At 41.9% G+C, this 24,555-nt stretch overlaps 2 protein-coding genes across 3 annotated transcripts; one reads left to right on the top strand and one right to left on the bottom strand.

Moving 5' to 3' along the window:
- The first annotated feature begins 374 nt into the window (after nucleotides 1–374).
- Nucleotides 375–11,435, top strand: si:dkey-98f17.5 (uncharacterized protein LOC569123 homolog). The gene is made up of 13 exons (XM_062382053.1): nucleotides 375–521; nucleotides 3,033–3,144; nucleotides 3,915–4,008; nucleotides 4,831–4,885; nucleotides 7,587–7,727; nucleotides 7,815–7,975; nucleotides 8,058–8,156; nucleotides 8,782–8,927; nucleotides 9,092–9,263; nucleotides 9,416–9,528; nucleotides 9,682–9,769; nucleotides 9,981–10,040; nucleotides 10,192–11,435. The coding sequence occupies exons 1-12, from the start codon at nucleotides 410–412 to the stop codon at nucleotides 10,032–10,034; spliced, it is 1,347 nt and encodes a 448-aa protein (XP_062238037.1). The 5' UTR covers nucleotides 375–409; the 3' UTR covers nucleotides 10,035–10,040; nucleotides 10,192–11,435.
- An 80-nt stretch (nucleotides 11,436–11,515) lies between these two features.
- LOC133945656 (apoptosis-inducing factor 3) lies at nucleotides 11,516–22,917 on the bottom strand. Of its 2 annotated transcripts, XM_062382050.1 has the most exons (20): nucleotides 22,825–22,917; nucleotides 19,548–19,761; nucleotides 18,659–18,768; nucleotides 18,461–18,570; nucleotides 18,325–18,369; nucleotides 18,138–18,234; nucleotides 17,913–18,025; nucleotides 17,085–17,171; nucleotides 16,824–16,915; nucleotides 16,619–16,749; nucleotides 15,871–15,986; nucleotides 15,550–15,621; nucleotides 14,676–14,739; nucleotides 14,475–14,551; nucleotides 14,274–14,391; nucleotides 14,053–14,151; nucleotides 13,825–13,900; nucleotides 13,563–13,667; nucleotides 12,880–12,900; nucleotides 11,516–12,751 (listed from the first exon to the last, which is right to left on the bottom strand). In XM_062382050.1, the coding sequence occupies exons 1-20, from the start codon at nucleotides 22,853–22,855 to the stop codon at nucleotides 12,709–12,711; spliced, it is 1,821 nt and encodes a 606-aa protein (XP_062238034.1). In that variant the 5' UTR covers nucleotides 22,856–22,917; the 3' UTR covers nucleotides 11,516–12,708. The 2 variants fall into 2 exon arrangements, with proteins under 2 accessions (XP_062238034.1, XP_062238035.1); XM_062382051.1 differs by lacking the exon at nucleotides 12,880–12,900 and having other exon boundaries at nucleotides 22,825–22,915.
- Nucleotides 22,918–24,555: the final 1,638 nt, after the last annotated feature.

Here is a 24,555-nt window from a genome sequence, read left to right as displayed (position 1 = left end):
CCCCCCCTTCCAAACGTGAAAAAAACTCCAAAGGGGTTTAGTTTGTCCTGTTTGGGCTACTGTTAAAAACATGGCTGCCCCGTAGAAAGGATACATTATTTGAATATAAAGGGCTAATTCTAGGGTAAGGAAAACAGAATTTGTTTACAATTTGTATGAAACTCACTAGTGAAAAAACAACAACGATTATCTTATATTCAATATCTTCTGATAGATTCCCTTCACCTAAATCGTACACACTGAAAAACCACTGCGGATGAGCCTGGTCAGTCTGACAGTTGGTGTCCTGGCAGACGGTGACCGCACGGGGGCGCTTCATCCGCACGGCGGAGCCTTTGTGCAGCAGTGAAACTCTTCCCCTGGTGTGAGAGGGAACAGCTGAGGTGGTGTTTGGTGGCACGGTGGAATCATGTCGTCCAGAAAGAACCGGTGTGTGGCCAACCCGCTGGAGTCCGCGATCACCACACCCAGTGAGAGGATCCTGAAGGAATGCCACAGTCTGTATGTGGACAGCGACCAAGGTAAATAACACCACCCGGGTTTAACCCGAGTCAGCGCCCGAGTTAGTCCGAGTTAGGACCGTGAAGCAGACACACACCTGGTTGTGCTGATATATAACTTTAGAGACAGGAGGGGCTCAGGCTGAAGTTTGTGCTGCAGGAGAGAAGCTGCTCTTATAATGTGTGTGTCTGTGTGTTATATTTGCTGTGTGTATTATGTGTTTTATATGTTTGTTTGTGTTTGTGTGTGTGTGTGTGCGTGTGTGTGTGTGAGCTGCAGCTGCCTGTCAGTGTCACTCACATGACATTGTAACACGGTGGTGGTGTGGCTGCTCTCTCTCCCCTTTATGAATCAATGCTTTACTTTCAAACACGACACAAATATAACGCTATTATTATTATAAACCGTTCAGTGTCTGGACCAGACGAATTAATGATATTTTTTACAGGTATTACTAAATAATAACCACAGTGTATGGTCCATGGACGGATAATGAAGCCACTCTGATCTAAAAAGACTATATCACTCAGGAATCAACATCCATATGCAACATATACCCTTATGACACAGATTTTTATTTTGATCTTTACCGAAGTTAACACAATCATAAATATCAGTCATGCCTGACTTATTTTTAGATCCATGAAGTAACATCTCATCTCAAACCATTAAAGAAAGAAAGTAAATAACATTTCCTGGATTCTTGTCTGCATCCGAATCGATTGGGTTCTGGGACCCCCCGCCCCCCCCAACACACACACAATTTGGTGGAAATTGGTTGAGCAGCAGATGAAAACATAACCTCTTTCAAGAAGTTAATAAAAGGCCTATGACTGGGTGATAAAACGATAACCATAATTATTGCAATACATTTTTCATCAATAGCAATACAATATAACAAAAGTTAAATACCAATGTATTGCTTACATGCATATTCTACCTCAGATTAGTAAAGTGTTCACACAACCTTAAATATTATAGAGCAACACTTCCAACAATGAGCAGCACTTTGGCGACTGTGGAGATCGTCAACTGGAAGAATCCCCCAGCAGAACCAGCCCAGAGTGGGCAACCATCTGCAGCGACTGGTTGGGGTTAACATGATAAAAATTTATCTAAACGTTTTTATCTTTTGGCAATATCACCCAGCCCCACCCAGCCCCAACCGAACAGCAATATCCCTTTGACTGTCGGCTGTTGTCTTTTTCAGTCTCTTTCTTTGTTATTTTGAGTCTCTTTTACTTAATTGTGTCTTTGTAGTAATTGTGTTGTTTTTGTTTGTTCATTATGTGCATGTTTGTACTTATTTGGGTGTGTAGTTGTCATGAGTTTCTGGGGTTCTTTGTGGAAGCTCCATTCCATCTCCTTGCTGACAATTTGTGTGTCTGTTTTGTCATTTAGAGTTTTGAATCTTTCTGTAGAAAAAAAAAAAATGTCAACAGATTAAACAGAGTTACAGCAGTTGGACTCCGCCCACGCCTCGGGCCTCTGGCTGTGCTCCTGGTCAGTTGATCCTTGATACTGTGCAGTTCACTGGATCATTCTGTGTGTAGCCACAGCACTTGACGGAGGTGCTTTATTACATGTCCTCTTATAGTTATTACAGTTTAATAGTTCTAATATCTCTGCTTTAACATAAACAGGAGTCTCTCATGAGGAGTATAGCTGCTTCACTTCAGTAACAACAGATTATTATAAGAAATTGTTCAACAGACAAAATAAGAGCGTGAAGTAAATTTGAAATTTCACACCTGAGCTTTACTTCTTCCACCCTTTACCCTTGTACGTTTCTTAGAGGGCACTATGTAATTTGTTAATTTACCAAAGATATACATTTCTTGAAGAACCGCAGATATCACGATAATGCTTGATAATGGAAAAAAATAACAAGTTCTGTCATTTGTATTAATTGGATCAAGAGAATGTTTAGATATAAAAACAATATATGTACATAAAAACATTTTTTTCTGTCAAACAAAAAATATTTCAGCCCCACTTTGTTTGCCGAAAACTAAAAACACACCTCTTCTGACTATACCTTGAATAAAAAAAAAAAATAAAAAAAAATACTAACAACTTTTGGAAACTAACACTTTAGTAGCACTTAAATGGCACTTACTTATAGCAATTTGTATTTTTGAAGAAATTTTACTTTCTTGATTCTTGTCGTTCTTGGTATGTACCCTCGGGGTTGAATGCAATTATTGTAAGTCGCTTTGGATAAAAGCGTCAGCTAAATGAAATGTAATGTAATGATGAAAAAAATCACTCTTGATTTTATCCCACATAAATTCCACTGCTTGCCTGTAGACAAATTCTGAAAAGCAACTGTAATATATTACAGGTAAACACAAGTATTTATTGGAAATATATTTGTTGAACGATGTCTCTTCTCATGTATATTTCACCAAATAACTGAGATTCTCCTGAAATAATTTGAAATGATTAAAAATAAAGTGTTAACGTTATTGCAATATGCCTTATTATATATGTGTGTGTGTGTGTGTGTGTGTGTGTGTGTGTGTTTCCAGGCCTGGTGAAGATCGCCAGCAGCCTCGGAGTGCGCCTCCTGCCTCCCAGAAAGAAGATCATTGTGATGATAATGGGAAACCACTCAGCAGGGAAGAGCTCCTTCATTAATTGGTAATACATCCTGTTTTTAATGAGCTCGGCACCATCCCACTATGACCTTTCTTGATTGAGATTTCTTTGTGACAGGACTATGATTGGAATACATGACTTTTTTAAATGGTTCTTGTGTTTAAATGAAATTAATCAGTTTTGTAGATTATTTGTAGGAATTACAAAGTTGACAAGTAAAGACAGATAGATTCAGTTGGTTGTTATTCATGCTTTGTTGCTCATTGTTTCGTTGAACGTTAATTGAGAGCAACACTGGCAATAATGGCCTAATTCGACGATTATCCTAAAATAGTCTTCATCACCCAGATTTGTTTTTTCAGAAACTGTCTAACCTAGCAGAGATATGCCCCTCAGTTGAGTTCAGGTAGGGGTTTGAAAAAACCTCCACGAAGAGCACAGCTGTCAATCATATTTTAAAGTGGGGGTGGGGGGTTCTCAGGGTCTGTGAGTGTTTTGGGGTTGAAGTTGTGCAGGTTGTGTTTTAGTGTTTACACAGGCAGCAGCCTAGTTTATTGGAATGAGTGCTTGAAGTATTGATGGATTAGTCGAGAGACATAAAGTGAATCGACCACAGTTTGGTTTAGCGATGATCAGTTATCGAGGAAAACCCCCCGTATCGTTAGAGTCTCTTAAATGTACGTTTTTGATACTTTGCTTTTAATCACCCTAAGCTGCTGACTCAGACCCGGTGCACTTATAAATGCAATATTAGAAATGAAACCATGTTTGGAATGTAAATCACACCCGACACCCGATTGCTGTCATTTCAGGTATGTGGAAGAGCACATCCAGAAAACAGGCGTTGCCATCGAAACGCAGGGGTTCACCTTCATCACCAGCGGCCGCAAAAGAGAATCACTGACGGTAAGAACAGCACGAGAACATGTCCAGCACTGTTGCGTTAGCACTTAGTATTCAGTGTGTGTAGGATCTGATAAAAAGCCCCATGAAGCCGTACCAACTGATGCTGGAAAATGGAACCTGGATTAAACCTGGCGGGTTCAGTTTGATTGCCTGAATATGTGATCAGTGTTTGTAGATTAACAGTAATACATATTCAGACAGGTTCTGTCAGGTTTGAATGTTGAGCTCCAGTAACGGGGACAGAAGCTGCCGTCAGTCATAAAGGTCGATGAAGCGATAGGCCCGGTGTCAGGGTGTAGTGAAGTGAAGGCACTCCCTCAGTCGGTGGTGATTTCTCATTCTGTATGCTGCTCCAGTGAGACGCTTTGTTGTGTACACACATGCACACACACGCACACACACACGCACGCACGCACGCACGCACGCACGCACGCACGCACACACACACACACACACACACACACACCCCTGCTCACACACACCACCGCACACACAGAGGCGTCTTTGGAGCATATAAACAGGTTCGAGAGAAGAGAGTTGTCTCTCTATCCGCTCTCAACCTCTCCCTCCTCTGCCTCTCTGTTCATATCCTGCTGTGGTGAAGGTGATGAAGATGAATAATATATTTGCAGTGCAGGACTGCAGAGTGGAAGCATTATCTTCTAGGTACAGAAAGAGCTTATAGCAGGTGTACTGAGCTGCAGAACAAGACCAAGTACTGAAGGAAGGGAGGACTCCATTTTACAGGGCTGGGAGCTCAGGAAAAAAAACTGCAGAGTAGTATTTGTCTTTCTCACGTTGTCTTGTATTCCTCTCTCACAGGGAAATGCAACGCTACATCTCTACCCGCACTTTCGACCGCTTCTTGAGTTCAAAGGTAAGACTTCCTTCTTCTTTTAGCATCCAGTGCAGGACACTATTCACAGCGATCTTACTGCACATGCAGTAGGATTGCTGCCAAGAGCAAAGCCAGGCCTAGCTACTGTACTGCAGCTTCTTATCCTGTACTCCATATTCATATTCCTGTATTGATGCTATATGCACACAAATTTCCTAATAGGATGACAGAAACATGTCTAAAGATCTCACATAGTACAACAGTTTAGCTTTATTCACTAAATCTAGTGCTACTGGATCTCCCTCCCTATTTCAAACCTTTGAATCCAATAATAAAATCAGCCCCACATCCTGCGTGCACATCCCAGTCTCATTAACCTGACTACAGCCTCCTAATGAATGCCAACGCATATAACACATACATACACATGCTTGTGTCTTTTCTATTGATACTTTTCTTCTGTTGGCATCACGCTGAAAGAGTTCAGAGGATGAAGAGACGGCTGAGTGTTCAGATTTGCTCTAACAGCAGGAGATGCTGCAGAAGCAATGGAAAAGTGGACAGGAGATGAATGTAATTACGAGCTGCAGACACAGGGTTGTCCCTTTCAGTGCTTTTGCTATTGTAAATAAAGCTAACTCAATATAAAATGCTTATTTAATCGATAACATCAGCAGCTGTTGTGGGCTGTTTAGCACCGTGTTCTGCTCATGACGTGTTATTTATGGGTTACATGGTCTCAGGTCAGGCTGGTCTTTTGTGATTTGAGGTCGTGTTGCAGGTGCTTCACCTCGATGACTCAACGCTGAGTCACAGTCCTGACGTATCAAGTTTCTGTTTATAAAGCAGACCCCCTGTTCGCCTCTAATCAGGTTCGTGCCAGTCGCTCCTGAGATCTGTGAGCCCAGATTACTCTCACATAAAAGAGCCGTGTTTAGTGGCATGTTGTTTTGAAGCGAATTGCTCTCAGCTCTCCGTGCGTCAGGAGCCCCTGGATGCTGAGGTGGTCGTGCAGAAAGCCTGGGTGTGCCTGCTGCCTGAGTGGGAGCATCAGTGTGTGTGTGGGGGGGGGAGACAGTAATGTGTGTGGCTTGACAGTGAGCGTATAGAGAGAGAGAGAGTGAGGGTTCACCGGGTGCGGACCGGAGCGCTCACGATATGGCGCGTGAGTCACACGCCCCGTCGACGGCAGTGCAGTGGAGTCAGGAGGAGCTTCTCAGATATGTCACGGCCATTAGAGACGGCACAGCCCAGACTCCAGCAGCCACAGCTCCACTCTGCAGGCCCGAGCCCCGCTGCACCTTCAATCCACTGCTGCCGAAACACCGGAGTCCTTTTATTTCACTCTCATCTCTGCATCTGGAAATATGCACCATGACTCTGGCAGTTGTTGAGGTGTCACAGCGGCTGAGGATGACTCATCAGAAAAGCGACAAACATATCCTTACGTGGGAGCAGCTGCTTGTCACACACTTTGGTCTCACTGGAAATACTTCTTAATGTTGCTTTACAGGATATCTTACTGTGTCTTACTGTTTTGTTTTAATCTTATTAACCTGTTGTCATGAAGTTCTTTTTAAGTTGTGGTCGACAGAGTGTTATTGCAGCCTTTGCCCTTTTGCTCGTGCACAGGATCTCTGGTGTAGCCTTCTCAGTTACAGCCACTTGAGGAGCTTAGCACCCATGGGCGAGTATCGCTCCTGTTTCCTTTGCAGCTTTCGGGAGACACTGGGGAATCAGCAGGATTTCAAAGTTGCTATTTTTTGTCTTTTTTAGCAATGCAAACATTGGCATGTGTATGTTTTGAACAATCGTGACTAACTGAAGGATAAACCATAGAGCTTCTCCATGACGTCTGCACAGATATCATCTCTTAGAGGCTTTTAGCCATGTTGCACATAACAGAGATGTCTCGATATGTTGATAGATAATGGGATTGCACTTTAAAGCCATGTGATAGCAGGAAGATGCATTGATATTATGACCCCCGCTGGTGTAAGAGGAACACAAGGGAATGCTAATGTGCTCCAGCAGCAGTGGACCAGCTCGCTGCAGCACAAGGATGGGATTTGTGCTGGACGTCGTTGACACCTGCCTCTTCCTATGAAACAGCTTCAGTGTTATCTCGGGCGTGTGTGTGTGTGTGTGCATGTAAGCGTTTGTATGTGTGTGTGAAGGGAGGATGGGATTTGTTTATATTAATATTCAATTAGTCACTTGTTGCGGAGAGTCATAGCCTCCCAGTGCGTTGCCTCACAGTCGTTCTTCACTGGCTAGCTTTACGTCCCACAGCCCCCACTAAAGCTGCCAGTTGAAGAGCTGTTGTGTGTAACCATGACAACACATCTCTCCGCATAGCGCACGGTGTAAAACCCAAGACGTGTCAGACGTGTTCCTGTGTTAATATTGAAGGTGCGAGGGTGTGGCCGCTGCTGCTGCCTTTCACAAAAACAATCGGGTTAAGACTTGTGCTCGTGCATGTTCACAGCTCAAATGCATGTTGGAGACATTTGATTATAAAGGCATAAATCCTTCAAAGCTGAATTTAGAAAAGCTCTTGATCTTTGATGCCGCTGCGTCTCCCCCGGGTCTCCAAGTATTGACTGTACTGCGGCTTCTAGTAGCTCCTGATAATAAAGTCATTAGAGGTGGCACCTTCTCTGCAGGGACTCAAGCTTTTCATTTAGCATCTTTGTTTCTGTGGAGGCGATCGTGCACACACCGCATCTGTATGTTCCAGGTGTCATGGACTACCTGTCGGCGGAGATCTCCACCTCCAAGCAGAAGAAGTTCAGCCTCTTGACGTTTGTGGACACTCCGGGTCTGGTGGATGGAGACATGGTCTACCCTTTCAACGTCAACAGCGCCATCACCTGGTTGGGTATGGTTTGACAGTTCCAACTCGTGTTACTCCAGTGCTGAGCGGTTGGGATTCTCTGGTGACTGACTTGTTTCTTTTTCCGTGCAGGAGAACAGGCAGACTTGATATTTGTGTTCTTCGACCCGATGGGCCAGGCGCTGTGCAAGCGCACGCTCAACATCGTGGAGAAGCTAAGTGAGAAATGTGGAGACAAGGTGTTGTTCTACCTGAGTAAGGCAGATGAAGCTGGGAAGGAAACAGATAGACAGGTAAGTTCACTCCATACATGACATTTTTTGATTGATTTGACTCGGTAAAAGGTAGACTTGCAATGTTTTATTCTTTCGGCAGAGGGTGATGATGCAGATTGTCCAGGAACTGTGTCGCTGTCCAGGTCTCAACAAATGTGGTTTTGATATGCCAACAATTTACATCCCCAACCCGCAGAGGGTAATTGTCTTTTTACTAGTTATTTTTCAGTAGTAATTCCATTTGGGATCTTCTTGCTTCCTCTAGTTTTACAAACTGATTAACCATCTAATACTGAGATGATTTACATACTCTAGTGGGTGTTTCCCTCAGATCTCAAGTCTTGGGCCTGGAATTAAAGCTCTCCTCCACCCTGGGGCTTGAGCAGTCATTGATTATCCTTGAATGTAAATTCTCTGCCCCCAGGTTTCCTTGTGGCCCTTGATGGCCAGGAACAGGATGATTCATTTTGCAGAAGGAGGCCTGAGAGTGTTATCCACTCTCAGGGTGAACAGGGGTTGTAAACCATGCCCTCTGATCGGCCACCTTTTGACAACAGTAGCCCCGGACCTGAATTATTGTTGCACCATTTTGTGATCTACAGCCTCAAAGCTCTGCTCCGCATGTTAGATTTGTGCATCCCCCCCTGACCTCCAATTTATTTTTGCTGAGCAAGTGTATCCTCACTGCAGTTTATATGGCTGTCAGTCACCCTCCCCTCAGGATTATTCATGGCAGTTTCCAGGCCTTCGCTCTTTGAGATGCACGCGATGTTTTGTGTGTTCACTGTTAAACTGACGCACTTACGAGCCTTGGCGTTGTGTAGCCGAGCAGGTGTGTGAACCAGATCGACGGGATTTGCCTGACTATTGAGAAAACCATCAACCAGGCCGTTCAGAAGACCCTGAACCAGCTGGAGAAAGACTGTGACCTTATCTGTTCCACCATCAGCAGCAGACTGGCCCAGGACAGGTTTGACATCTCTTGACTTACAGCATGGCATCATACCTGCTAAAGCGAATTTATTCTAATGCAAAATGGGCACATACACTACCTCATGAGTATGGAGGAGATATTACATCATGCAGTGCAGTAAACGTGCTATTTAAACCCTGTTTCTCTGTGTGAACGTGCAGGGCTGATGTGACTCACAGCAAACGTGTGCGTCTTCGCTCCTTCCTGTGCGGGGCTCTGGGCGTTTTCCTTCCTTTCCTGTTCATCCTCAGTTTCATTGTGAGCACCTTCTCCACAGAGCAGCTGGGGGAGCTGTTGGGTGAGGGCCCAGCTCAGACCCTCACTGTCTTCACAGTAAGTCAAAGTAACATTTTTACATTTGAAGAGAGTGACAGCTGATAGATAAAGTAATAACATTGTAGCAAAACAACTTCTATTTTTTTGTTTTTGTACTTATTACCTGTGATCTTGCTTTATTGACAGCCTGTTTAACATGTGCCTCACAGGGAATTGTGATATATCTATGGGACTGGTTACCAGAGGACGGACAAGTCTTGTTTGTCATCATTTTTGGGGCTTTTTGTTACCTCCTGCTTTTCCTATCAAAGTATTTTGCAGGGTAAGAACACAAACGGAACTTAAACTTAAACCAATGTCTAAATATCACAAAGGTACACAAATTAAACATGCGCCCACATTTCTACCCACACACATAGAGGAAGTGATTTTTGGAATTGTGATTGAACATTGTTGTAATGCTCTTCATCCTCAGCCAACGGAACAAGACTCTGACGAAGAAGGAGAAGAGGGTGATGACTGAGTACAACGATTATATCCAGGATATTGTCAAAACCAAGAAGGTTAAATCCTTATTCGATTTTACAAACATTAAGACTGCTGTAATATATATTTTAATTTTAGTTTGAAGCATCAGCTCTAAGCTCAGTTTATTGTGTTATTGTTTTCTATTAAAGACCCAAAACAAAAGTGTAACTACTTACTAGTAACACAAATGTCAGCGTTGTTTTACATCACAATTGTGAATCTCACACAGTTCATTTTGCTCCACAGGGTAAATTGTATGAATGGTACCTCCAGCAGTGTGCAGAAGAATATGACCTCTGACCCCAGGTAGGCTGAAGACAAGTGGTCCATCGATTTGTTGACATATTGCTTCAAGGTTTTTTTTGTGGAAAAATGACTCATCAAAGCGTAATTTCTTTATTTCTTTATATACTCCTTGATTTCTATCTCTAATGATCAGTATTTTCTGTTTCCTCAGTCGGCCGATGGAACCTCTGATGCAGACGAGATCATCATCATCATCATCATCATCATCATCATCTCAAGATCTGATTAAAAATGAAAAAGTGCCTCCGTCATTGAGTTCAGGGGAAACTGTGATTGTAGTTGTTTATCATAATGTGAATAGATATTTTTTAGAGCATAAATTATATTAGAGAGAAGTGGAGTGTTTACAAATTGACTTTTCATTTTCATTTTAATTTCTTCAACTTGCAGGTGCTATTAACAACAATCGTCATTGTGTTGTTCTCATCGTGGACCACAGATCTCACTGCACCGTCCTGACGTCTGTCGTGTCATGTCGTCTGTCAAGATACAAGAATGTCTTTTCATTCTGACTGTTTGCAATAACTGCAATAACCAATGCTGTGAAAACACTCAGGCAACAGAGTTGGACATTGTTCTACATAATTTTGATGATTTAGATTTACAGCTGCAAACTCCCTCCTGCCTCCAAAGAATGTTCTACAGTTTTGTTGTGTGATTAGTACAGTCAAACTACAACTGGTTAACAGTTAGTCCCTGCACTGATGTGTGTCTCCTAGTTGTATTAATGAATCCCTCGTGTTGTCCAAAAACACCATGTAATGCCTTCACTCCAGTGTTTGTAGAAATATTTATTCACCTCAAGGTGATTTTTAAGGAGCTTTTTTTTTTTTTACAAGGGACACACTGATCCAATAATGCAGATCTTGTCCAAATCTGACTGATACTTAACTTTTAATGCTGTGACTTATCCAGAGTTTTAACTAGATTAGTTAGTGTTTTAATTTCCAGTTACATTCATCCAGTGATGTTTGGCTGACAGATTGTAAACTAGGATAAATAAGCCGTATTGGCTGAGACCCTGATTTGAGGTATCAGTAAAGGATTGTTGGATCAGTGCCCCCCCACCTTTTACCCCCAAAATGCAGAAACATCTCGACTGGTTGTTTGCAATATTATTGAGAACTATGTCCGTTTGTATTGTGTGTGTTAGATGCCAGGTGTCCCGGGTGTCCTCCTCTTTAGGGACTTCATGTTTTATAAGTTTCTAAATTTACAAATTTGTGAAAATTAAATCTATATATTATGTAATTTTCTAGATACATATTTACATTGTCAGGAACCTGAAGTCATTTGGCTTGTTTAGCGACTTTATTTCATAAACAAGCCTCAAATAAAGAAATATGCAAACTCACTGTAACTCCCTTAAAAGCGATTAAACATTTTATACTTATACTTCTTTTTTTTGTGGTTATTAAAGTCAAAAACACACGATGATTGTAAGAAACACCGAATGGTTATTGTTGGAAGACTTTTATTTCAAAGTTTTAGTTATAAAAATGCCGTTCCAGGCTCATCTGTAGGAAGAACGATGCTTTTCTAAAATGTGATGTCAGAGCTCAAGTGTTCTGGGATCATCAGCTCACCACGATGTAATCAAGCATCTGCTTCGAAGCCCTTCGGCACATTATAAGCAATCCTAAATATAAGAGACTGTGAAATTACAATAACTGGGGGGAAAATACATATTAACACAACAAATTAATTTCTGCTTGAGAAAGGACCAGTAACCCTAGTACATCCAGGCCTCAAACCTCAGTTCCCTGACATGGTAACAAATAAAGTCCCTGGATGTTACAGCTATCAAAACTAACCTTTAAATACTAATAGATTTTTTTCTAATGGAGTGGTATCTGTTGGAAAACACATGATTCTACTGTGCAAGCACTAGTGTACAATCAAAGAATGATTAGAATTTCATTTGTGTAATCTATGAGCAAGGCAACCAATAAGAAGAGTGTGTAGTGTGTTGTAAAGCGCTGCTTGTGTGTGTGTTTGTGTGTGTTAGTGAGTTGCTGGGTTAGGGTTCAAGCTGCATTCAGGTTTCTGCTCACTTGTTGCAGACATAACCTTGTGTTTGCTGATGCATTCACATTGAAATATCTCTGTGTAAGGGGCCTATTTCCGTTTCCCTATCTCCTGTTACAGTAAGTGAAACCATGCAGATCTAGGGTCTGTATTCAAGCGTATACAACCAACTCTGATATTTAAAACTTCCTTTTCAACTCAGTTCCAATTGTATGCTCTTATATTTGTTACAGTGCATTCAGGATTATAGCTATATACAATGTTATTTGTACAAAAAATGCCAATGCCTGTCCCTGGCGTCTTATAAACAAAGTGTACAGGTAGATACATCTCGCTGCAGCACAGAGGCTGAGAGCAGTGTTGCTTTGTTGTGGTGCGTGACAACATGATGGTATGAAGACCTGCAGACACAGCGTCCGTGTGTGTTCAGATCGTGCACGGCTCCGTACGTCACGTTATAATGTCCCTCAGGAACACAAGCAAGTTTCAGTGTTGTCCTCAGGGGAGTGTGTCTCACGCCAACATGGTCCTGCACCCTGTGTGTGTGTTTCAGATAGAGAGTGTGTCCAGACTGGGATAGCTGCTCAGTGTCTCAGCACCATAAGTGTCCATATTAAGGTGTCCAGTGGACTTTGGCCCTTCATTGAGTGCCTTTGTCGATCAACCAGGAAATGTCTCCAGTCCTACAAGACAGAAACATCCATGAGACACATCGTACACACACGTTCATCAAGTCCCTCAGTGATGGTTTCCTGCATGTGTTCATTATGAGTGAAATGGAAAAGAGGAAAAGTTTGTATTTCTTCCGTACTTGCCAAGTCGTGCTAACATCCTTCAATTTTTATGGGGTTTGCATTATTAGAAATGAAAGACATGAAGAACACTACAGTCAAATCAAACCCTCAACACACAGAGACAAAATATACAGACGTTTACAGTAGAGTGGAGTAATAGCAATATAGCAGCACTTTATACAGGTCATAACCCTAACCCTAACCCTAACCCTTACCCTAACCCATATTAATTATGATTACACCAATATTGTATTGTTATTGTCGGTAGATACAACTTTTTTTTCCATCTGCTCCCAAATTATTATAACCTCAACATAAATATGTATACACCATATATTTTTGTATTCTTTGTTAAAAGCAAACAAATTAGAAATATAACCTAACATTACTTGAGACATCCGTCTCATAACTGTTTGTGCCTATCATTCCTACTTAGTACTAAATTACACAATGATCAGGAGGTTATTTAACCACCAAGTGTCACTCATGAAGAAAACAACTGCTGTGATTGTTTTTCAGGCCTCTGACTCTTTTCAAAGTCAATTCGTTTGGCTTGTATAATACTCTCCATGTGACCAACGTCACAAGCTCCACAGCTCGTCGAGTGACTTTGTTTGTTTTCTTCACAGTAAAACTTGAGAACACCTAAAGAACATAACGGCTATTGTAAACGTGAACAGTTTCTGGGAAGGAGACTTACTCCACATCTCGTTTCTTAATCGTCTTTCCGGACCCTAAGACCTCTGCCACACGGGACACAATGGGATCATAGTTCATGCTGGCAACAGCCACCACCTCCTCACTCCTATAGCAAGAGCACAAGATGAGACAAAGAGAAACAATCATTTATCACAACAAATTCTAAACATTACTTCACAAATACAGTTAAAAAGAATGTTGCTTTGTTTATAATATTCTAGTGTAATCGATGAAGTAACAATCAATCGTAAAAAAAAGTTTACCTGGTATAGAAAGCTACAAATCTCAGTTCATCCAGATCTCCTTGAATAATGACATCATCAAATCCTTCTCCATAACCTTCACCAATAGAAATAAAAAACAATGAGTTCAGGCTTCACACTGGATCAGGTCTCTACTTGTGTTTAGTTTGACAGTTTGAAGGCAGCTGCAACTTTTCAACCCCTTTGTCTGGCAGCACGTCGGCCTCAGAGCGCTGACCTCAGACCTACCTGCGTAGCGTATGGTCTTCCCAAACATGGCGGACCAGAAGTAAGGCACCGTTTTCATCTCAGTGGGTCGGCCCATCATACAGAGAGCTGCCACTCTTCCTGTCAGTCAGGGTGGGAAGAAAAAATATACCTTTTCAATCTGATATTGTATTTGAGCATGTACAGGACACCATCGCCACAATAAGTCACTGGAGCTTTAGATCCAGCAGTCACACACTCACCATGTACGTGAGCCATCTGCCAGTGAGGTATGTTCACCTTCTTGTTGTTGCGTGGCGAGAAAGGAAACATCACCACATCTCCCCCGGCAAAGACGCCATCAACATTCGTCTGCATCATCTGAAGGGGGGAAATAAATAAATAAATAAAAACAAAATGGAATGAACACTTTTGCTGGTGCGGAGCAGTTTGCTGTTACTCGCCTTGTTGACAGTGATGAAGCCCTTGGAGTCGACGTGGAGGCCGCTCTGTTTCACGAAGCCTGTCGCAGGAACACTTCCTGCGGGAGAGAGGACTCGTTTACATAATGTCCAGTTGAATACACAGCTCGCAGCAACACACATGAACTGTAACAATATATCACTGCAGAAAGGAGACGGAGTTTAGAGCATGTCTGACATCACCTGCTCCGATGACGCACACGTCAGCCCGCAGGACTTTCCCACTGTTCAGCAACACCTCCTTCAGCTGTGAAACATGAAAAACAGAGCCCCGCTTTCAGTTTGCTTCTTTTTGTCCTTACATCATTACGCGGGAAAACTGTGGTGTCACATAAAATGGTGCAATGATTCCACTGTTCCAATTTACACCCTGTTTACCACACAGTGGAATAAATGTAGCCTTCACCATTTTATTCAATGGTCCAATAAAGGAGTGGAGGGACTCTGTAGAATAAACTTGGAATATCGGTCCTGACACATATGAGCAGTTCATTCAATGGTCTTGCACATATTGTTTTATTACTTTATTTATTAATTTCTTGTCTATCTTTGAATCCGTGTTATTTTATTTCACTCTAATGTATAGAGTGTTGGGTTCTGATATGGGAAATTATTCGATGTGTGATTTGAAATTTCAATTAACAGATTTACTAAGAAAAGATGAAGTTTATCATCAGAATCGGCCCTTTTGTTCCTGAGTTAGTAAGCATGTGATTATGTAGAAACGGATGACGTCACAGTGAATTTGACCTTTCAGCTTTTGTACATACAATAACATTTGTGGGAAACGTTGCATTATTAGTGCATGAATTCTTGAGTTATGGCCCAAACATGTCTTTTAAGGTCACAGTGACCTTGAGCTTTGACTTTTAACCTACAATTTCTAATCAGCAATAGTTGGAGATTACATTTCCAGTGGATTTAAAGTTGCCACACGTCCCCCAATTGCTTTAATCACTTGTGTTTCTAATCAGACTCATCTTCACTGCATATTGAACAGGAGGAGGTTTGTGCTTCCGAGAATCATGTCATGCTGTTTCTCTCACTTTCTGAATACCTGTCCATGATGGCCAATCATCTCTGACACCTCGTTCAACATGTAGAACTTCACCCTGTTGGCCTCGAACAGCTGCAGAGACAGAACACACCACGCACACGTTAATACAAAAACAGGGAGAACTCACGGCTGGATGTCCTTATGCCTGCAAGATCGGTCACTGCTAAAGAGGAGATTTACACTCCCCTTTGTGGCGTCTGCAGTATTGACCAGAAACACATGATTTGCATCTTAACTAGTATCTCAGGGATAGTGCTGATGATAGGATGCAGGGATGCTTCATGTGCTAAAAAGCTTGATTTCCCAGGAGTGCGTCCCTACCTTCATTATGGCTTTCCCTACTTTCTCCCCGAGAGCTTTTTTAAAGGGGACGGACTCGATCCCTATGACAGAGACCGAGTGGGCCTTGTCAGTTAGAGCTGCAGCCACCTCCATACCTGCCAACACAACAAAAAACCATTAACGCATGTTGTACACGGTGCAAAGTGACACAGAATTAAAGGAAAAACCTGGATGAATGAATGGAGTAGCAAAATGTGTACAGATGAACAACAGCAAAGTCAGGGCTTGCTGACACTTGGATGACACCACAGGAGCAATGTTAAGGTATGTTGTGTTTTTGTTGTTATTTTGTTATGTTTGAAGAATTTACTTCAATTGTTTTGCATTTGGCTGCAGTGCTGTTTACTCCTGAAGTTAGGGTTTTGTGGACTCAAACACTTCACCCACCGCTCCACCGGCATAGTGGTAAGTAGGTAATGAGTTCATTTACATTTTGGGGTTAACTATCCCTCTGATAAGAAAGAAAATTCTTGTAAGTGTACGTATAGCAAGAGCTCTGTGAATGTGTGTGGATGGGTGACTGTGATCTGTAACGTACAGCACAAGAGGAAGAACCCAGCTGTGAAAGACCTTGGAAAACTTGTGAGACAGAGTTTTCAAACCCCCGTATAGATGATGATAAATGATGATAAATGAGCTACTGCCGAGGCTGAAGCCGTTTGTGGTGATGAAACACTAACTTTAATCTGAAATAAGCAAAGCACGTTTGAATGTGTCTTTTTCTCACCGACAAACGACGTTCCGACAATCACGGCGTTCTTGTTGTTGGCCAGCCTCGCTATGCTGTTAGCATCGTCAGGCGTCCTGAGGTGAAACACGTTCCTGACGTCTTTGCCTCTGAAGCTCATTGGTATGGGTCTTTCAAGAAGGAAATGGAAGTGTCAGTTTATATAGTTATAATCTCAGTAAATTATCAAAAATAGTGTTCTTACTTGCTGCCTGTAGCGATAAAGAGTTTCCTGTACTCCATCCTCAGGCCGTCTTCAAATGTCACAGATCGTGTTTTCACGTCTATCGCTACAGCCTGAAATGAGCAGGTTAGTTAGCAGGTTGGATGCTTGCTTAAATGTCATATTAAAAACTTTAAAAGCCATGATTAATCCTCAATGAATGAAATTACTAGATAGACTATAAGGACCATTACCCATCCTCATGTCATTAACCATAATGAATCAGTGTTTTCCACCCCTCACCTCCTTCTCTGTGAGCAGTTCAATGTCGTGCTCCTGCAGAAAGTCCATGGAGCGCAATCTCAGCTGCTCTGCTGTGCTGTCGAGAGACTGAGGGTTTGCAAGTTAGTGCTGAGAACAAAGAAGAATCTATCTTTTCTTTGTTCAAGCATCAACTTCCCCTTTCAACTCATAAAAGACATATATGCTCATATTTAGGTTAATAATTAATATTTTGATTATTTCTTAAAATTGTTTACATGCTTGAATGTTCAGAAACACATCACTGTCTTCTAACTGCACATGGCTGCAGCTCCTCTTTTCAGCCTCTGTCTGAAACACTTGGTTTTAGCTCCTATCTCTTTAAAGGCCCCCTCCTGATAAAGCCCAGTCTGCTCTGATTGGCCAGCTGCCAGCGTGTGTAGGTAACATCGGACTCCCCTCTCGCCAACCAGGCTTTGCCAGGGGCCGTGCCTAGTGGTGTTGTTGCTGTCAGAGATTCCCTGTTCAACTTGTGGTCCAACAGAAACATAGTGGAAGTGAAGCGAGTCCAACAACCACCTAAATGATACCTAACTGTCATTGGACATTGAGACGACAAAGCAGTCGGTCAATATGAATTAAAAATAATGCCATTTCCACTAAGTCATTTATTTTTGAATCACCAATGTAATGTCAGTTAACTTCCACAGAAACCACTTTCTTCACAGCTCTGCTGCTGTAAGCTGTTCCCCAGAGAGCTCTGGTTTCAGCACTACTGACCGCAGCAGCTCCTCCGCAGTGTGTTACGTAACTTTGTTGGCAGAGTCACTTGTGTCTCAGCTGATAAGTGGTCGGGGGCTGTGTACAAACCTTACTCAGTTTAGTCCTGTCATACGGCGGATGCCTGTCCATGGTGCACATGACGATACGATCGGTGAAGCCCTCCTGCCTCAGTGTCTCTGCACACACCAAAGCTGCCGGACCTGCAGACAAGGAAAGAGTTGTTTGAGGCGATCCTGAAGTTAAGGCTCAACTGTGAGACACTAGATAGATAGATAGATAGACAGAACTGTAAATGAAGAGGGAGAAAAACACCTGAGCCAATGATGAGAACGTGGCTGAAGCCTGTGCTGGAGTTTATGACTGCTGAGCATCGAGACATGGGCTTTGACCTCCTCTGTGACAGAAGAGCCTGGAAATGTTTGGAGAAAGATCTCGGGTCAAGCAGGTGCTCCGTTTATTACCCTGCAAAAAGAAAATCTCCCATTCCTCGTCTGGTTACCTGCTTGTTTGCACGAATGATCACCTTGTCCTTTTCAACTCTGACCTGGAGCAAACAACAATGAGCGACGTGTACACTTTCTTACACGGTGCTTAGGGACATAAAAAGGCGTTACAACACCAGGGGGAAAGGTCACCTGGAAGGTGGGCAGGCTGTCCAGGCCAGGGAAGTCCTCCAGGTCCCCTGTTGCAATGTTGAAACACGCACCGTGCCAGGGACAGCGCACGTGTCCTTTCGACAGCACACCTTACGCAACAGGAAATGACAAGTCAATCAAATATATGACAGTATATTAACTATTGTACCAATGTCAAAATCAGAAGAGATCCCTCACCTTTGACGAGGGGCGCTCCGTAGTGTGGACACTTGTGTCCCATGGCGGAGAACTCCCCATGTTCTTTGATCAACAAAGCTCGGCCACTTCCCAGGTCGACCTCTCGCATCCTGTCAATCACACGGAAACAAAGAGGTGTTACCAAATAAAGGTAAAGTGCATCTATCTATCTATCTATCTATCTATCTATCTATCTATCTATCTATCTATCTATCTATCTATCTATCTATCTATCTATCTATCTATCTATCTATCTATCTATCTATCTATCTATCTATCTATCTATCTATCTATCTATCTGTCTATTGAAACAGTCAAAGCAGCCATTACAGCAAGACTTCCTAAGAATTTTCACAGAACCAATGATTCAGTCTTCTTCGGTAAAACTAAACCACTGACAGAAAACACCCTGAATACAAACGTGGGGTTATTGCTTCGGCCTCACTGGTTCTGGTATGAACAGTAGCTTATGGGGCTGATGTTTTTTCATGTTAGAATTGTAGATTTTATTATTGAGGGGCTTCACAGATTCACTGATTCCTCTGTAGTTTTTCTACTGTTATAGCTTTTCTAGATTTAAGCATTATAATGAAATTTGAAATGATTAAAATGATTATTGAGCAAAAATGCCTTGTTTACCTTCTTTAAATAAAGTGAAGATTGGATTTAATTTACAGTTAAATCTGAGCTTTTCAGCGCTCTCTGCTGGACAAACAATATAATCCAGTCACTGCCTCTAAATTTATTTAATTTTTCATGGGAAATATTTATGTTGATGTGATTAAAATCAAAGCTGTGCACATCATTTTAATAACCCCTGCATGCATGTGTGTGTGGGACTGTGTGTTCTGTGTTGTGGGGGAAAGAAAGAAAGTTTTCATATTCTTACTGTCCATTCTCCAGATCCTTAACGTGACACACAGAGGCCTCCACGTAGTCCCGTGGCTTGTGGTAGGGGGGGAGCGGGGTGGAGTCGTCATCAGAGCCGTGTCCCAGGGCCCCGTTGGGTCTGCAGTCGGCGAAGGGACTCGCTTTCCCGTTGGGGGATAGCCCGTCCACCTCTTTTTCTTTTTCCAGGAGAGAGAGTTCCACTTTAACTTCAACTGCACAACACAGACACATCTCACTTAGAACACATCTGAATACACACGGCCTGTTGGTAGCATCAGCTGTAAAGATGAGGATGTAAAGCTCTCAATTTAAAATCTGCTGTAGTCATATTTGCTACCAATCACCAGTATTTCGAGCCTCATTATTCTTGTATATCTGTGATGTTATATTATTACAGTCCTGCTCCAGTGACTGGGAGGAGTAATTTGCCTTTCAGCCGAGAGACGCGTTTACTGCTCAGGGACAAATTGAGTCTGACGTCTCCACGATTGAAACAAATGAAAGTAGGAAGCAGGTGAAGGGAGAAATGTGTGAGGGAAACATTAGCTTCCTTTTCTCTCCCTGCTTTAGGATCACAGACACACCATTCCACTGCACTTCAACATAAATCCACATTTTCTAGCACACATTCTTTATATCATATTATATTATAGCAGCAGATCATTCATATGCAAAGCAGTGGCAGAAATGATCTAACACTGTTGCTTTTCATATTCACCAGTTAAGAGTAGGGGTGTGCAGCTATACCAGAGGATGCAGTTTCCGGAAACCACATTTCTTAGACCCTATGTTTTCATGACAAGATCTACAACAGTCAGAATGTGAGTATTAAATGTGTTTTACAGTTTACTTGTGTGACTGTAAAAACACAAAGATGGAGACTGTAACTGAAAGTTTTACCAGTATATTTTAAACTAATGATACATTATTAATTCCCCACCACGTTGCTTAAATTCTCATCTCATGTTAGAGAATATGATTTAGATGATAATGTTCCCTTTGAATGCAGCTATAATTCCATGAATAATGAGATTCCCATTAAAGAATGCGACATAAACACAGAACCCATGAGAGTAGCTCTTCAACCCACTGTTTTTTATTCATATTTCCAAAGTCTATCTATATATTTAGGAGACATTCACTTTTCTTTAATGACATGTGATGTGCTGCTGTTTATATTTCTGAACGTTAAGGATTGGTTGTGTAACTCACTTTTCACTGCAGCGGGCTATATCTGTTGGGCTGGAAAAATGTGCTTACACAGTAATCTGGCAGGAATTTTCTCCTGCTGAGCGAGTCTTAATTAAAATCAATGGAAAATCAAAGTGGCCGTGCAATTGCAGGAGAAAAGAAAAAGAGAAAGCTTTCCACAGCTGAAGAGAATCTCTTGATGCTGCTGCTGAAACAGCTGTGGCTAAAATCACTCGGAATAAAATGATATCCTGATCAGCACGAAGCATTTTCTGTGATGCTTTTACTTTAATAGCGTCGGAGTTCAGGCATCACTTTTACATTTTTCTTCATTTTACATTTTTATGCAAATGAAGAGGGTAATGTGCCATATCTACAAGAACTCCCCTGTAGGTCCTGTCACGGTGCTAATTTACTCCCACTTACACTTAAATGTGACCAGTTACTCTGAATGGTATATTCATCAGGAGTTATACTTCACACTTCAGACTGAGGCTTAGATTAGGCCTAAGATAAATGCTATCATATAGAAAGATACATTATCTTTATTAATCTAATGCTTCAAGAGTACAATTTGAAAATATAAGTGACATCTGCCCTGGGATGGTGATTGAGATGTTCTCAATGTCCAAGTTACACAACCTGGATCAATTATAAAATAATGAATTGTGAGAATAATCTTAAACTAACCATACCTTAACATCTACAGTAAAATATTCTGATGTGTTTAAAAGGAGATATGTATCTGTTGTGTTCTGCTTGTCTTACTCTTTTCTTGAATAAACTTCAATTGAATATTATTATAAATCCTCCATCCTCATGATGATTATAAGTTTCATAGAAGAGATTCTTTAACTTTCAGATCAGTACTTTGTTCTATCGATCTGCACTGACGAACTCTTCTAATAATGTTTCCATTTAATGACACTGGGCTAAAGAATAGAAACACTTCTCCATATGATGTCATAATGTCAAACACACAAACTCCTCGTAGGCCTGATAGTCAGCCGCCTCTGTCACCTGAACACAGACATCACTTCATCTTTCTCTCTTCACCTCCACGTCACGAACTGAGCAGATGATTTGATCTCAGACTCTATGAACAGCTCCTCGTGCCCACTATCACCTGCACGTCTGCACTGAGGCCTGTTAGCTAACTCCCAGCAAGCACTTACATGGATCCGCACATAGTGTCAGAATTTAAAATTCATGTATCATTTTTAAATCCTCTTGACCTCCCACACAAAGTGCTGTGCAGCAAACAGAGGCTGACACGAATAACAGGATTTGGTAGCTTGGAAAAGGAGTCAACTGAACAAACTGTATATACTGCATATATGTAAATTTTCATGTTTTAGTGATCTAGTTTTTTTTATTTCCAGTTTACCTGTGCACTTCTAAATTATTCAATAAAAACTGGAAAACAATTTTGTTCTAAAGCCTCTGAGCAGTTGTTGGTAGGGTCTGCCTTCATAGTGTCTCCATATTATCATGTACAAGTTTCCAGACTTAAACTTTGATCCACCAACAGTAGACGTTACTACTCAGGTTCATAGTCTACAAACTATCCCCTGATATAATCCAAGCTGATATTAGGCTTTGGTGGTCTTGACTTTCACAATGTGATGATGGGATGTTGTCATGCTATTGTTCTGCAAACGTCTGTTGTCCGAATGAATGACTCTGAGCAGTAGGAGAAGTTATGAATATGAAGAGGGGTCATGTAACAGACAAGAGACACACACAGTTCACTGATGTAAACATGTCTTACTGATCACAGTATTTTAAGTGGATTTGCAAACAGTTTCATATTGTGAGATATATATATTTATATATGAGAAATCATTATTATATTGTGATAATTATTTCAACACCATTGCCACTGCCACAGTTCTACACAATCAACAACACGTGTCGGCTACTCACCATAGAGGGGTTTCAACACCTTTTTAACCCCATGTTAACGTCACATCTAAGCATCTGTTTTTTTTCTCCACACAAGCTGACATGCTGCCTGTTTGGTGTTTGACCAGCTAACCAGACTGAGAGAGATATGTGTGAGTGTGACGAAATGTCTTGGTTACCTGGTTTGGGTTTGGAGAAGCATCCTCCCATGGTGGGCCCAGGATTGAGGGACACCCAGGGGAGAGGGAGGGAGGGAGGGGGAGAGGGAGGGGAGGCGCGGTCAGATCCCCGGGCTGGGCTGCTCGGTCGGAAGGTAATGATGACACAGATCAGTGTGTATGAGAACCTGCAGGTCCACACTGGCCATGACACACCTCAGCTCCTCCGTATAATCTGAACGGACAGAGGGAACGATATCGTCAACAACATAAACACACACACACACACACACACACACACACACACACACACACACAGAAACACACACAGAGACACACACACACACACTCTCCTCTAAAGTGTCCAGGGGCCGCAGAATTCAAGGAGTGGAGAGACGCTTAAATCGTTTGCTGTGTTTCTCAGCAACATGTTAGTGCTTGTAAAAAGGAAGCAGTTGTGTTAATTAGGACTATTTTCACACTTTGTTACCTTGGTTCATGCATATTGCATGGGAAACCGTTAAATATTAACCACACTCTGACACCTATTAACTTTCTCGTCACACAGTGCTTTAAAGGGCGGCAGGGGCCCCTTCGAGTTTCAAAATCTCCCTCGTTTTGTTGCCACGTTGCCCTCACATTTCTGCCCCCTCTGGTATTTCACCCGCTCATACAGTAGCTAGTTACTCGCAGAGCGCTGGCTATGAATCTGAGCGGACGCAGGGTGGCAGGTGTAACACTCACCAAATTATCCTTTTGGGGTAAAGCCCAGAGGGCTGCTTGATATTCTGAGCACATCTTAATGTCCTTGGACTTCAGGAGGGGGGGAAAGTGCAGAGTTGAATAGAGCCCTGCTTAGAAAAAAGTTCCTGAAAACAGAGTAGAGATGGAAAGATCTCCCCTGACTGACCAAACCACTGCTGCTGAGATAAAGTGGTTGAATCTAAACTCTGTATTTAATTCAAGCAGGTGCTTGAAACTACGTTCATGTACTGTAACTACAATTAAAGTAAATTGTACTTTTCCTGAATATCCTCATTTCATGCCATCTTATACTTCTGCTCCACTTCATTTCAGAGGTAAAGACAGAACTACTCCACTTGACAGTTATAATTATTAAACAGATAATATTCTATGGTAAAAATGATGACACACGAGTTTACATCGACACTGTCAAAACGTTTTGGGGTCAATTTCCCCTCTAAACATCTCAGCAACAGTTGTGCAATATTTAACAAAAACAGGCTTGCTTGTTAGCCACTGGAATAAACTCGCTAACTGGAAATGATGCAGATAAAACAAGCTGTTTGTGTGTTTGAGACACTGAAACTGACATGAAGCACAAATTGATTAAAGCTAGCCATAATTTGGCTGCTCCAGGGGCAGATCCAGAGGCGGGGCCTGGAAAGTACCAACATTACTAGCAACACGAGCACTAAAGATCAGAATTTATTGGGAATTTTTCTTTCCTAAGCTTTTTTTAAGTACATAATGTGTTTGAACAAGGAAAAGTTTCAAAATACATTTCTGTGGTTGTGCCCAAAAGCTATAGAGCCAACAGTAAACAAGAAGTGATATGTGGACCTTACCAAATCAGGAATTGTGGCTGTTGAATATGTGACTGGTCCTTTTGTGCCAATTGTGGCCCTAGTATCTCCCCTGATCTAGAAAAATCCCACATCTGCCTCTGATCTGCCCTATTTTATAAATAATTATTTACTGATTACCATGAAGGAAATTTGAGTGTAAACC

Source organism: Platichthys flesus, chromosome 3, assembly GCF_949316205.1.
Source record: "Platichthys flesus chromosome 3, fPlaFle2.1, whole genome shotgun sequence".
Classification (NCBI taxonomy): domain Eukaryota; kingdom Metazoa; phylum Chordata; class Actinopteri; order Pleuronectiformes; family Pleuronectidae; genus Platichthys; species Platichthys flesus.
This window is presented reverse-complemented; position numbering and strand designations above follow the sequence as displayed.

Excerpts from the sequence above, each read along its gene's own strand:
- si:dkey-98f17.5 (XM_062382053.1), top strand. The coding sequence starts at position 410 with ATGTCGTCCAGAAAGAACCGGTGTGTGGCCAACCCGCTGGAGTCCGCG. Across the intron at positions 7,728-7,814 it reads CAGCGCCATCACCTGGTTGG|GAGAACAGGCAGACTTGATA; the intron begins GTATGGTTTGAC and ends TTTTCCGTGCAG. Across the intron at positions 9,770-9,980 it reads ATATTGTCAAAACCAAGAAG|GGTAAATTGTATGAATGGTA; the intron begins GTTAAATCCTTA and ends TTTGCTCCACAG.
- LOC133945656 (XM_062382050.1), bottom strand. The coding sequence starts at position 22,855 with ATGGGAGGATGCTTCTCCAAACCCAAACCAG. Across the intron at positions 18,769-19,547 it reads AAGGATCTGGAGAATGGACA|GATGCGAGAGGTCGACCTGG; the intron begins GTAAGAATATGA and ends TGTGATTGACAG. Across the intron at positions 14,552-14,675 it reads CGTGTGCGTCATCGGAGCAG|GAAGTGTTCCTGCGACAGGC; the intron begins GTGATGTCAGAC and ends TCTCTCCCGCAG.